Here is a 13,134-nt window from a genome sequence, read left to right on the forward strand (position 1 = left end):
TAACGCAATAGGCTACAACCCAAGCTAGGATACCCCAAGTGTTTTATTGATTTTATTCACCATCTAAATTCACAAGTTTGTGGTGTCTAATGTAAAAATATAGGGTTTTATCGACGTTTTGAAATGTAGGCATATTCAATCATCACAGTTTGAATTGATGACTTGAACTTAACGTAGCCATACATGCAGACAACCCATGCTCTGTGTGCTTTTTCTTTGTTAAAATGAACCAGGGATTTAGCTTCGGACAGACCACACAATACTGTACTTTTGTCCGTTTTCTTTACTCATTAATTCGGTCGGACAAAACACCATTGATTCCTCCGGATTTTCCCCTCTAGAACTCTGCGCTTGCCAGTTCACCCGCTCGATTGATTACTGTTACGTCTGTGCATTGCGACCCACATTGGACTGGGCTGCTGTATCTCGAGAGTTGCTACTGAGGTCTACAACCGGACAACTTTATTCACCACCATAGTGAAGAGAACTAGATTGAGATGGGTAAGTGAAATACAATTTGTCTTCTTATTGTTTATGATTTACTGGCGACTTGTTGATGCTACTTCCGAACAAGGATAACGGAACGTGGGTTTGGGTGCTGCGGTGATTGACACTTTCTGACACTGGATGAACAATGTTACAACAGAGCGTTTGAATTGCTGATTCGGAAACTGTTTAAATCATATTGCTAGTGCCTACATTTTAGAAAGAGGAATGCAATGTTCCCGCATGTGGAATAAAGGTGTTTAAATGATCTATTAAATAAACGTCAACATGTTTAGAACTAAATTCCTGCGAGGGATGGGTAGCCCGTGTCCAGCCTTTATCAATCAGAATTAGAATTTGATTTGATACAAGCAACAGTTTCTTTGTCTTGTGGGAGCCTTCTGTAACAGTATCTATTGAGTAGCCTTGAATAAGAATGAATGGCTTGAACTCAATAGCCTTCCTGGGAAAGGAATGTGTACACTGTGCATGGAAGGGATATAACTAAAGTGCTTTCAATTGAGTTGCGTTGCCAGGCCGAGTAATGAAATGGTATTGAACACATGCAAAAACACACACACACACACACACACACACACACACACACACACACACACACACACACACACACACACACACACACACACACACACACACACACACACACACACACACTGTCCCCCATACACACACAATTTCCTCAAAACATGTTGTTTTATTACCATGCCCTTTTATTTACCATGCTGCTAATATGCTGTTAAGTAGTCCAGTATGAAGCTCATAATCACATCATGCTGCTTGTCTGTTTGCTAGATATGAGGAAGTGATAGAAGCTACGGTGAGATGTTTAATGCAATTACAACTCACCAGGCACTAGATTTACAGCTACAATCTGGGATCTGGGAATTGGTTTAATGGTATATTCATTATTTTTCCAGCCACATCCCTCAGCTGTAGAGCAAAACAAGTGGCAAGGCTGCCATTTTACTGAAACACTGCTTTTACGACTGCTCATAATGCCTGGATACATTTTATACTGGTTTATACCAATGTTGTGTGGATGTCTAAAGATGCAAAGTCCAATTGAAAACAAAGCAATGTACAGTATATCAAGAGCTTAGCCTCTTTTTCAATTGAACGTGAAAAGGTAACGCAAATGAAAGGTAATCATAAAGAATAGACTTCAAAGTACATTTGTGTGTCAGATTCTCTATTGTTCCAATGATGTCAACCCAATGTTTAAATTCCCCCCTGAAGGACAGGGCCGGCTGCTATTTTCCTTGGTACCCCCCCCCCCTCTGTCTCTGACTCACTCTCTCTCTCTCGCTGCCTCTTTCTGTCTCTCTCTTTCTGTCTCTCTATCTCTGTCTCCCTCTCTCTCTCTCTGTCTCACTCTCTCTCTCTGCCTCACTGTCTCTCTCTCTGTCTCCCTTTCTCCCTCTCTCTCTCTCTCTCTCTCTCTCTCTCTCTCTCTCTCTCTCTCTGTCTCTGTTTCTCTCTCTCTCTCTCTCTCTCTGTGTCTCGCTGCCATGTCAATATGCTACTGGTGGAACACAAACAGATGTGAGGAAAGGAAAGAACAGCACAGCTGCCAGGAAAAACTCATCTTGAATGAGGGGAAGTGGCCTTGAGCCTCACCTGGCCCCTTGAGGAGAGTGTTTGTCACAGGTTCGAAGTAGTTTCTAATTGGTTTGTTATTGGTTTGTCTTTGTAGGCCTTGGTCAAAGGTGCTCATCAATCTAGAGAATGAAGGAAAGAAACAATCTGGATTATGTAATCTGTTGTTGTCTATGGTTGGTCTTTTATACGGATATCTTTTTTCATGGATATTTGATACAGAGCAATTTTAGTGGAGTATATTGGCAGAGATATGCACCCTGAGAACGACTGCCATTTCATTGTTTGGAGTGTTTATAACCCGAGCAGCAATTTCCCCATGGTGTATTACGTCTGATGAAATCTCATAGTGAAAAGAAAGACATACAGACAGACAGACAGACAGACAGACAGACAGACAGACAGACAGACAGACAGACAGACAGACAGACAGACATTGTTACTGTGTAACGGCCATTCATTCTTTCAATCATTCTTTTTTGCATCATCCCTCCATTATGCATCCAGCAAATCACATGAGTGCTAAATGATGGTATTATGCAGTTGTTCTGTGCCCCCTCCAAGCATTCTCCTCTTTCTGTGGGGCCTTTTGATAATCTTCACAAGCGTTGCAGTGTTTGTGGAACAATTTCACTTCATGTCCTTTGACTCCCTGCTCCAGCTGAGAACCGGGAGAGTTTGCTAATGTGAATAGCTCTGTCTGTCTGTCTGTCTGTCTGTCTGTCTGTCTGTCTGTCTGTCTGTCTGTCTGTCTGTCTGTCTGTCTGTCTGTCTGTCTGTCTTTTCTCTATGAGATTTCATCTGTTGCATCCCAGGCTTTGCTGGGTCTGGGCCTGACCCCACGGGTTGGACACAGACACGGAGACACACAGACACTGACAGAGACACAGACATATGCACGGCTGCACTCACGTGCACACTCCTGGGGTCTCTAGGCGGGAACTCTTGCCACTTTTGCAGCCTTAGATCAAGTGTCATCAGATGGCATGAGAGTATGAGGCCCACAAACAGACCCCATCCCGCCATGCCAATAACATGTCTGCCTATCTCATTCCATCTGGCCAATAAGTTACCAATATGCCAATTTGCTAAATATGCCAATATGCTAAAACGCCCATGACGCAGCTGTTCAGCCTCTACATTGGTGAACATTAGTCAGATGGTGTACAGACGTTATTGTGTGAAGAGTATGCAGTGACAAAGATTTGGGCACTAATTAGAATACAGTTGCAGAGTTGTGATTTTTCTATTCTACCTGAACCTGAGAAGTTTATCCGCTCCCTTACACCCTCAGCGAGGACAGATTACCCAGCGTGTGTGTGTGTGTGTGTGTGTGTGTGTGTGTGTGTGTGGCATGCACACACTACTGTAGAGGAGAATGATTAATTATGATACAACAGCACTGTCAGCATTAGGCTGTATGGAATTGCAATCATTGGCAGAGACCCCAGGCTAGAATCCCCCATTGTTCCAAACTTCTATCTCCTTAATCGAAGTTCTCTGTGTGTGTTTGTGTGTTTGAAGAGAGGTCATTTTACTTTCCTGTATGGAATGACAAAAGCTCAAATCTCAATAACAGACAATCTACCCACGGCAGCAGGCGGTGCTGGCCAAGTTTTGATGTGCGGGTTAGGGAGTCATTGAGCCACCCACCTACTCCTGCTCTCCTGTTCTTTGTCTCTGCTTTCGATTTGGATAGAGTTACGGGTTGTGAACTGTTCCTAGATCAGATTTGGCCAGAGAGAGAGCCTGACATACAAAACTCCCTTCCACCACCACTAACTCACTTCTCCAGATGCTCCGAGACACTGAACCAGTGAGAAGTCTCATCTCTAAGTCACAGGGACTATCTAGTAGTGTTTACCCCCCTAGCAAGGTCTGACTGGCTGATTTCTACTCTCCTTAGATGACCCTTTCCATCATAGCTTCATATTCTGACCAATTGTCTGTCGTTTCTCTCCTTCTCTATCGTAAAGACCTTTCTGCTGTTGATTCCCCATAGGCCAAATCAAATCAACGTGTATTGGTTGCGTACACAGTTTGGCAGATGTTATAGAGGGTGCAGAGAAATGCTTAAGTTACGAGCTCCTAACAATGCAGTAATATGTCAAACAAGTACCTGCACAAAACGTTACCAAATAGTCCGTGCGTGATCAACCGTTGTTCCTGGTGAGGCCTTAGCAGAATGTAGGCTCTCCTCCAACTGACCAGGGCCCAAAGGTGTTTGATCTAAAATCCAGACCCTCTCGTTCTCTGTCTTTGAGTCACATGGTCCTTTATCGTTGTTGGCTCCACTGTCTTGGTGCTATTACATGGTGAGCTAGGCTGCTCTCTGTTCCTGTCTATTCCCTCAGGTGTTACTGTAAAAGAGGAACACATTGTGTTGTTCATATCTGTAGTGCATCAGTGTACTGTAGTGAACACCCGAGTGTACACTTGTTGAGTGCCCTTGAGTGTAGCAGACCAGCTAAGTGTGTTTAGTACAGAAGCTATGTCCTGCCACCAAAAGCGTTGTGGCTCTAGCAAGTGTACTTCACTGTTGCCAAGGCTCTCAGAACTCTCAGTTTCCAAACTCAATCCCCTCTGGAATGGAATTCAGTTCCCTTATGACACAATCGCCCTTTGACCTCCCGCATTCACCACAAATTGGGTACTTAAAGAAGAAGAAGAAACCTTCTCTGCAGGAGAATGTGTGCTGAGCTGGGAATGGCTGGCATTAGATGTAGACCAGGTCAGACAGACAGGGGGAGAGGAGGGAGGTAGACTGCGTTAAAGTTCAGGCGGGCGATGGGGAAAACTTTATGGTCTCTGTATTGTACATTTCAACAGCCTCAGACCACATTTTTTGTATATTGTGCAAAGTTACACACACACACACACACACACACACACACACACACACACACACACACACACACACACACACACACACACACACACACACACACACACACACACACACACACATATTATGATGGGATTGAGTTGCTCTTTAGATCTGTTAGTCTACTGTAATGAAAGAGGTACCGTGATCCAAGGTTTAGACAGCCTCGTCCGTTCTCATCCCTTCAATATTACTTGAAGGAAGGAGACACATTGTGTGTGTGTGTGTGTGTGTGTGTGTGTGTGTGTGTGTGTGTGTGTGTGTGTGTGTGCGTGCGTGTACAGTGGTGGATACAGGTAGAGGAGAACCACAACCTTCAGACCCCCCACAGAGCTTCAACAGGGAGCATTCTGGGTAATCATAGCATGTTTACATAACATTTTAGGACGAATCTAAATAAGACATGAAGTCCTCATACGGGTTGTGCTGGAAAAGGGGATGGTAACTGTTGTTATGAGTTAGAATTTCTTCTCCATATATCACAATACATTAAGTACTATGTGTAAAAAGTCAAACAGTTCTGAGAAGGTAGTGTTTTGTTGTCTGATTAACTGTGAGTCTCATTCTGAGCGAAGACATAGACAGTAAAACACACAAATGATGCTAATCCTTCTTTTACAGGTTTATGTGATTTGACCAAATAAGAATTGGGCAGGACATGTATTCTTCTTCTGTTGATCCTTCTCTCGTTCACTCTGTTTTCTATTCCTTCCTTCCATTCACCTCTCAATGGAGTTGCTCTCAACAGGCCTGTATTGATTCCTGCAGTCTATTGTAGCGTAGCCTTGGACTCTCTCTGACTGCCTTGTTATGAGCCTGGTACTTAGACACATGCAGGGCATGCTCAGTGTGTTCCTCGGCAGGTTACCATAGACCTAACATGGAGATGTGCCTGTTTGGGTGTTTCAGGAATATGTATAGAAATCAGGTAGATTCTAACAGGTGTTTTGTGCATATTCTTCTTCACCGGCAGACAATGCATTTCTACCAGAGTGTGTTGCCGTGGTTACTGAGTAATACCAAGCCAAGAGTCTGTGATCAGCTAATTCCTTTAGTCCTTTTCTTCCTCCTCCTGTTCACCACCATATAATGACTTGGCTAATCAGTGTGTGTGTGTGTGTGTGTGTGTGTGTGTGTGTGTACACATGACATCCACATGAGGATACTCTTAATCAGGCCTACTCTTTTGATTTCTCTCTCTCATATGCACACACACACACACACACACACACACACACACACACACACACACACACACACACACACACACACACACACACACACACACACACACACACACACACACACACACACACACACACACACAGTACATGACCATATTCTAACACAGTGGTCATAATTCACATCAGAGCTTCCACTAAAGGCACAGAAAGAGCATTCCCAATGTCACTGAGGCATGGTGGCTATATGTGAGGAGAGGAGGATAGGAGAAGATAGGAGTAGAGAGGAGAGGATTCCCTCAATGATATAGCTCTGCCCCTTCCCCACTCTCTGTCCTCTTCTCCTCCTATAATTTCGCAGTATAACTGTTATCCAGGTCATGGGTGGGACAAGTCAAGTCAAGTCAACCACAGCCTGCAGCGTCAAGTCAACCACAGCCTGCAGCCATAGCACTCTAATACACATACTACACAAAACACCATCCTTCTCGGATACACAAAATCTCCCAACACAGCCCAAACGTCATTTAATATAATATTATTGAATGTCCCTGAGATTAGAAATGCCAAAGTAACTACCATGTATGTGTATTAAATGTGGAGGCAAGAGGCAGTGCATCACACATGAGAAGCTTTCTGGAGCGTTGCCTGTATGTATGTCCCAGTCCCAAATGGCACCCTATTCCATTTATAGTGCACATCTTTTGACCAGGACCCATAGGGCACTATATAGGGAATAGTGTAGCAATTTGGGTCTGGGTCATAGCCATGACATCAGACTGTGATATGAGCTCCTGTCCCTCCCGTCAATCTTCCGCTGCCACCCCTCCATCCTCCATCTTCATTGTTTCACTCCTCCATCCCTCCATCCTCCATCTTTGTTGTTTCACTCCTCCATCCCTCCATCCTCCATCTTCGTTGTTTCACTCCTCCATCCCTCCATCCTCCATCTTCATTGTTTCGCTCCTCCATCCCTCCATCCTCCATCTTCGTTGTTTGCTCCTCCATCCCTCCATCCTCCATCTTCGTTGTTTCGCTCCTCCCTCCCTCCCTCCATCCTCCATCTTCATTGTTTCGCTCCTCCATCCCTCCATCCTCCATCTTTGTTGTTTTGCTCCTCCATCTCTCCATCCTCCATCTTTGTTGTTTCGCTCCTCCATCCCTCCATCCTCCATCTTCGTTGTTTCACTCCTCTATCCCTCCATCCTCCATCTTCGTTGCTTTACTCCTCCATCCTCCATCTTCGTTGTTTCGCTCCTCCATCCCTCCATCCTCCATCTTCGTTGTTTCACTCCTCCATCCCTCCATCCTCCATCTTCGTTGTTTCACTCCTCCATCCCTCCATCCTCCATCTTCGTTGTTTCACTCCTCCATCCCTCCATCCTCCATCTTCGTTGTTTCGCTCCTCCATCCCTCCATCCTCCATCTTCATTGTTTCGCTCCTCCATCCCATCCTCCATCTTCATTGTTTCGCTCCTCCATCCCTCCATCCTCCATCTTCATTGTTTCACTCCTCCATCCCTCCATTCTTTGTTGTTTCACTCCTCCATCCCTCCATCCTCCACCTTCGTTGTTTCACTCCTCCATCCCTCCATTCTTTGTTGTTTCACTCCTCCATCCCTCCATCCTCCATCTTCGTTGTTTCACTCCTCCATCCCTCCATCCTCCATCTTCGTTGTTTCACTCCTCCATCCCTCCATTCTTTGTTGTTTCACTCCTCCATCCCTCCATCCTCCACCTTCGTTGTTTCACTCCTCCATCCCTCCATCCTCCATCTTTGTTGTTTCGCTCCTCCATCCCTCCATCCTCCATCTTCGTTGTTTCGCTCCTCCATCCCTCCATCCTCCATCTTCGTTGTTTCGCTCCTCCATCCCTCCATCCTCCATCTTCATTGTTTCGCTCCTCCATCCCTCCATCCTCCATCTTCATTGTTTCGCTCCTCCATCCCTCCATCCTCCATCTTCATTGTTTCGCTCCTCCATCCCTCCATCCTCCATCTTCGTTGTTTCACTCCTCCATCCCTCCATCCTCCATCTTCGTTGTTTCGCTCCTCCATCCCTCCATCCTCCATCTTCATTGTTTCGCTCCTCCATCCCTCCATCCTCCATCTTTGTTGTTTCACTCCTCCATCCCTCCATCCTCCATCTTCGTTGTTTCACTCCTCCATCCCTCCATTCTTCGTTGTTTCACTCCTCCATCCCTCCATCCTCCATTCTTCGTTGTTTCGCTCCTCCATCCCTCCATCCTCCATCTTCGTTGTTTCACTCCTCCATCCCTCCATCCTCCATTCTTCGTTGTTTCGCTCCTCCATCCCTCCATCCTCTCTGTTTCACTCTTTCTTCCTCTTCCACTCCTCTCATCGCTTAGCTGTTGTAGTGCCAGGCTCAGGTACTGTATTGAACCCAGACATAGACAACACAGATTTAGACATTGGGCTTGCTTCAATCGAAGCAGGTAACATATATTTTATTGTGGTGTGAAAATGCAGGGCAACAATCTCAACGTAATACATCACATTACTTCAACATGCTAATTCACATAGCGAAAATGACATTCACTCCACAGAAACCCCAGTCCCTGGTTGCAATACAGTAGAGTCATAAATATACATCTTTCCCTCTCGTGGTACATATGCTCACCTATCACTCATCAGCACCCTTTCTGTCCCTGAAAGCATTAGTGCCTCTCCCACCACCTTGATGGCTTCCTCTTAGTAGCCATATTTTCACACACACACACACACACACACACACACACACACACACACACACACACACACACACACACACACACACACACTCTGCTCTTTCCTTGTAGAAATGGGCCATTATGTGTTTGAAGCGTCATAATGTCCCCGAGACACATTTCCATCCATTTCCGACATAATAACTTTTCGAACTGAAGGAGGGCCAAACTGCTAGTGCTGCTCGAGGTGTTTCAGTTACTGACCAGCACACAGTCACCTTAGGCTGTTGAAGGGTTCCACCAACTTGAGGTCAGAGTTTACCTTCTAAAAGGTTAGCTCATTTCCAATATATAGAGATTTTAAGGAAATTAACAACAGAAGAGGAAGCGCTTAGCCTATGTGTCTGGTACATCAGATGCTGAGAGCAAACAGTCACGTGCCGTTGCCTCGGCGATACCAGACCTACAGCGGCCTAGCGATGATGGAGCTGTTACTGAGCAGGTTGGTTTCAAAACAACCCAGATGTTGCTGGCTCACACCTGACGTCACTGCGCTCCACTATCTTCAGCGTCACAAGGCAAACATTACTTTGCATAAAAGATGCATGGCCATTTCTCCCAACTCCCCTGATAAGGGATTGAAAATAAAATAAAAATGGGTAATTATGCTTTAAAGGCACAATCCTGAGTTTTATCAGAGCAGAATCAAGTTCAGGAGAGAAACAGCTTTCAGTAGATACATCGTCTAAAGTGGATTGCGTACTGTAGGCTTAAAATAATAGAAAAGGCCAGGTGAGACTGAATGATTGATAGGGTCTGTGGAGATATCAATATTGTTTGTGGTTGGGGTTATTACATTATCATAACACGCTTCATTTATTTATTTAATATATTTATTTATTGAAATATTCATGACACACGCACGCACGCACGCACACACACACACACACACACACACACACTATGCTGTATATATCCCTATAGATGTCCTTTTCAACAGGGCCGTTTTGAAGACAAGGATGCTACTCTGTCTTTTGACAGTGTAAAGAGAATGGGAACAGGGAGGTGAAGGGAGGAGGGTTAAATATTTGTGAATTAAGGAAACAAGTGAATGAATTTTTAATCCTGTTTTCGGAGAGCTATTTTAAACATCAAGGGAATCCTTGGGCGCCGCGATGCGTGCATGCTCTGACTGGTCGGGGGAAATAGCACAATGAGGGGGAGATGGAGCGAGGGAGAGGAGGAGAGGAGAAGGAGTGAGAGAGAGAAGAGATAAGGAGGGGAGGAGAGGAGGAGTGTCTGTCCACTGTCTCTGGCCTGATTTTTTTTTTTCTATTTCTGTACAGTCGTCTTAAAAGATGTAATGGAATTATTCCCGGACCCGGAATAAGGGATGATAAGGAATCCTTTAAGTACGATGGACAATGAATTAGAGCAGCCAAGAGAATGCCATCAGACATGGATAAAATCATGTTACCAGACTCATGTTGTCATCGTTATTGTCAGTGGCACTTAATGGCAGACTGAGTTTAATTCACCCGAGGGAAGATTGCATTATGTTATATTGACTGGCAGATAAATAGATTACCCCTCTTTGACTTTACTGCAAAATCCAGTTTGGTATTGATAGTAGTTTGTTACATCTTTACTAAGCCAATGGTGGACTACTTGTGGTTCAGAATGAGTTCAATTTCTCCATCTACCACTGAGAATATGATGAGATATGAGAGGTGAGTTTGGCTAACTAGAAATCGTCTTTGCGTTGGTGTGACAATTTATGACGCATATGCACACAGCACAGCAGAGCGATCATTCATTTCAAGATGTCCCGTTTTTCTTTCACTATTCCCGTGGATAGTTCATCTTTTCATGGAGTGCCAGGTGGAAGTCACTGAAAGATAGAGGTTATTCACTTCTCAAACCAGGAAGTGGATCGCCCGGTCGTCGTGGTCGCCGTCTACCGTGGCGACCGAACTCGAGCCGACCAGCATGTACACATACCAAGAGAATCTGTCTTGAATTGTTGTTTGGTGTTTTGTGTCCCGTGGATGTGACCTCAGAGCTGTGACTGAGAGCTTTAGAGTGTCGAGGCCATTCACTGACATGACCTTTTATCTCTCCTTCTCTCCTTCTGTCTTTCTCTACCTCTTATCTTCCTCCCACGCTATCTGCCTGTCACTTTTTTCTCTTGTCTGCTGACTCTCTCGCTCACGCTCTCTCTCTCTCTCTCTCTCTCTCTCTCTCTCGCTCTCTCTCGCGCGCTCTCTCTCTCTCTCTCTCTCTCTCTCTCTCTCTCTCTCTCTCTCTCTCTCTCTCTCTCTCTCTCTCTCTCTCTCTCTGTCTCTCTCTCTCTCTCTCTCTCTCTCTCTCTCTCTCTCTCTCTCTGTCTCTCTCTCTCGCTCTGTCTCTCTCGCTCTCTGTCTGTCTCTCTCGCTCTCTCTCTCGCTCTGTCTCTCTCGCTCTCTGTCTCTCTCGCTCTCGCTCTCTCTCCCTTTCCCCACTCTCTATCTATTCCCTTATTCCTATCTCTCTTCCTATGCTTTTTTGAAACACCAGTTGTCCTCTCTTCTTTCGACATGCTGTTTTGAAGCCAGTTGGCGGTATGACTTTCAGCTATTCCACTGTACTGAGAAAGATCTGCTGGACGCTGCAAGCACTGGTATACACATGCGTGCACACACACACACACACACACACGCGTGCGCAGACACGCAAAAACACACACACTCAAACACACACGCAAAAACACACACGCACACACGCAAAGACACACACGCACACACGCAAAAACACACACACGCACACACACAGACGTCGATGATATTGGTAATCATTACCGTTACTAGAGAGCGCCACCCTCCTCATTGAGTGCAGCATTCAGTCTGGTTTAACCAGGCTATCTTGCACACACCAAGCCAGGCTGATTAGTATCCAAGGTAGATTCAGGCGGTGCACAATCCATTGTATGTAGGTCACACAAGTATACAGTATATTAGAGAAGAGGAGAATTCCCCCATCCGTCCTCCTTTTCTTTAGGCTAGTGCCGATGGGAATACCCAATTCACAGTGGGTGTGAGATACACTTATATATACAGTAGATGAGGGATGCTACTAAAATGCAAATTCCATGTTTTTTAATTATTTTGTTTAGGTTAGCATTTATAGTTATTTATTGGGTTGTTTGTGTTAATTCACTTAAACAAATAAGCCTTTTGTAGTACCTGTTATACACATACTGTAAATATAAATATACTTAATATGCCACTGCTACTGCAGGGGAGGCTGGAATGGAATGCATTTTATGGTAGCAAGCAAATCAAACATATGTTTAACTTCGTTCCATTGATTCCATTCCAGCCATGACAATGAGCCTGTCCTCCTATAGCTCCTCCCACCAGCCTCCTCTGTGCTACTGTGAAGACTGTGAAGACTAGGAGACAATGTCCACTACCTTTGGCATCCTTCATGCTATCACGTGACATGGCTTTGTCTTGTCTGCGAATAAATCAGTGCCTTTGCCCTCGCAGACATATTCATTTCACTGTAGTACTGTAGTCAGATATATGTGGCGGCTCGAGCTGAAAAGTGCAACCCGGCGCCACTGGAGAAGTCTTTCATCTGCCATCTTGAAAGTGAAATGAACAGCCCTCTGACTTACTTCTCTGTTAAAGAACAAGTTGCGATACTTCTGACTAAATTTCTTGCTGAAAATCGTAGAGAATATGCTTTGTTTATTCATTCGGTGAGTTTCTTATTAACACAAAGGGTTTTGAAGCATCGCCAGGATTTTCATCGTATCAACCAAAGGTGTGTGTCTTAATATGTAAACATGCACACTTCTGTGCTTGTGAAGAGCTTGCAGATTTGCGTTAATAGCTTCCGCTCTTATGTAATCTAGCAACATTCGGTTTGCTGAAATGTCCAGGACGTTCAAAATAAAATCCTCAGAGTAGATAGAAATGGAATGTCCAGAGCTGACTTGATTAGATACATTGCATTCTGTTCTACGTAGACAGTCATTCCTGTTCTACACACAATATATTTTTATCAGAACACTCTAAACATTTCACCCCCCTGAACAGGCCCCATATGCTGTAAGTCTCTGTTTCCCCACACATAAACACATACACAGAATCTACCACCAGCTGTTTACAATGGAAATAGCTTGTGGAATCTAAAATGTCTGTCTCTCCGAGCCTGTGTTTTCTGTTGGGTTCTAGCTCTAGTCTGTGCACCACTCCAGCACTACAGCCCCTCTATAATGGATAGGCTACGCAGGTC

At 44.7% G+C, this 13,134-nt stretch overlaps 1 protein-coding gene across 1 annotated transcript in view; it reads left to right on the forward strand.

Moving 5' to 3' along the window:
- The first annotated feature begins 382 nt into the window (after positions 1-382).
- The window catches only part of LOC135506980 (neuronal membrane glycoprotein M6-a-like), a 76,265-nt gene continuing 63,513 nt past the window's right edge, over positions 383-13,134 (forward strand). Inside the window, exon 1 of the mRNA XM_064926425.1 lies at positions 383-501. Within this exon, the coding sequence (XP_064782497.1) occupies positions 498-501 (4 nt within the window). The 5' untranslated portion in view covers positions 383-497. The remainder of the gene's footprint in view (positions 502-13,134) is intronic.

Source organism: Oncorhynchus masou, chromosome 20, assembly GCF_036934945.1.
Source record: "Oncorhynchus masou masou isolate Uvic2021 chromosome 20, UVic_Omas_1.1, whole genome shotgun sequence".
Lineage (NCBI taxonomy): Eukaryota > Metazoa > Chordata > Actinopteri > Salmoniformes > Salmonidae > Oncorhynchus > Oncorhynchus masou.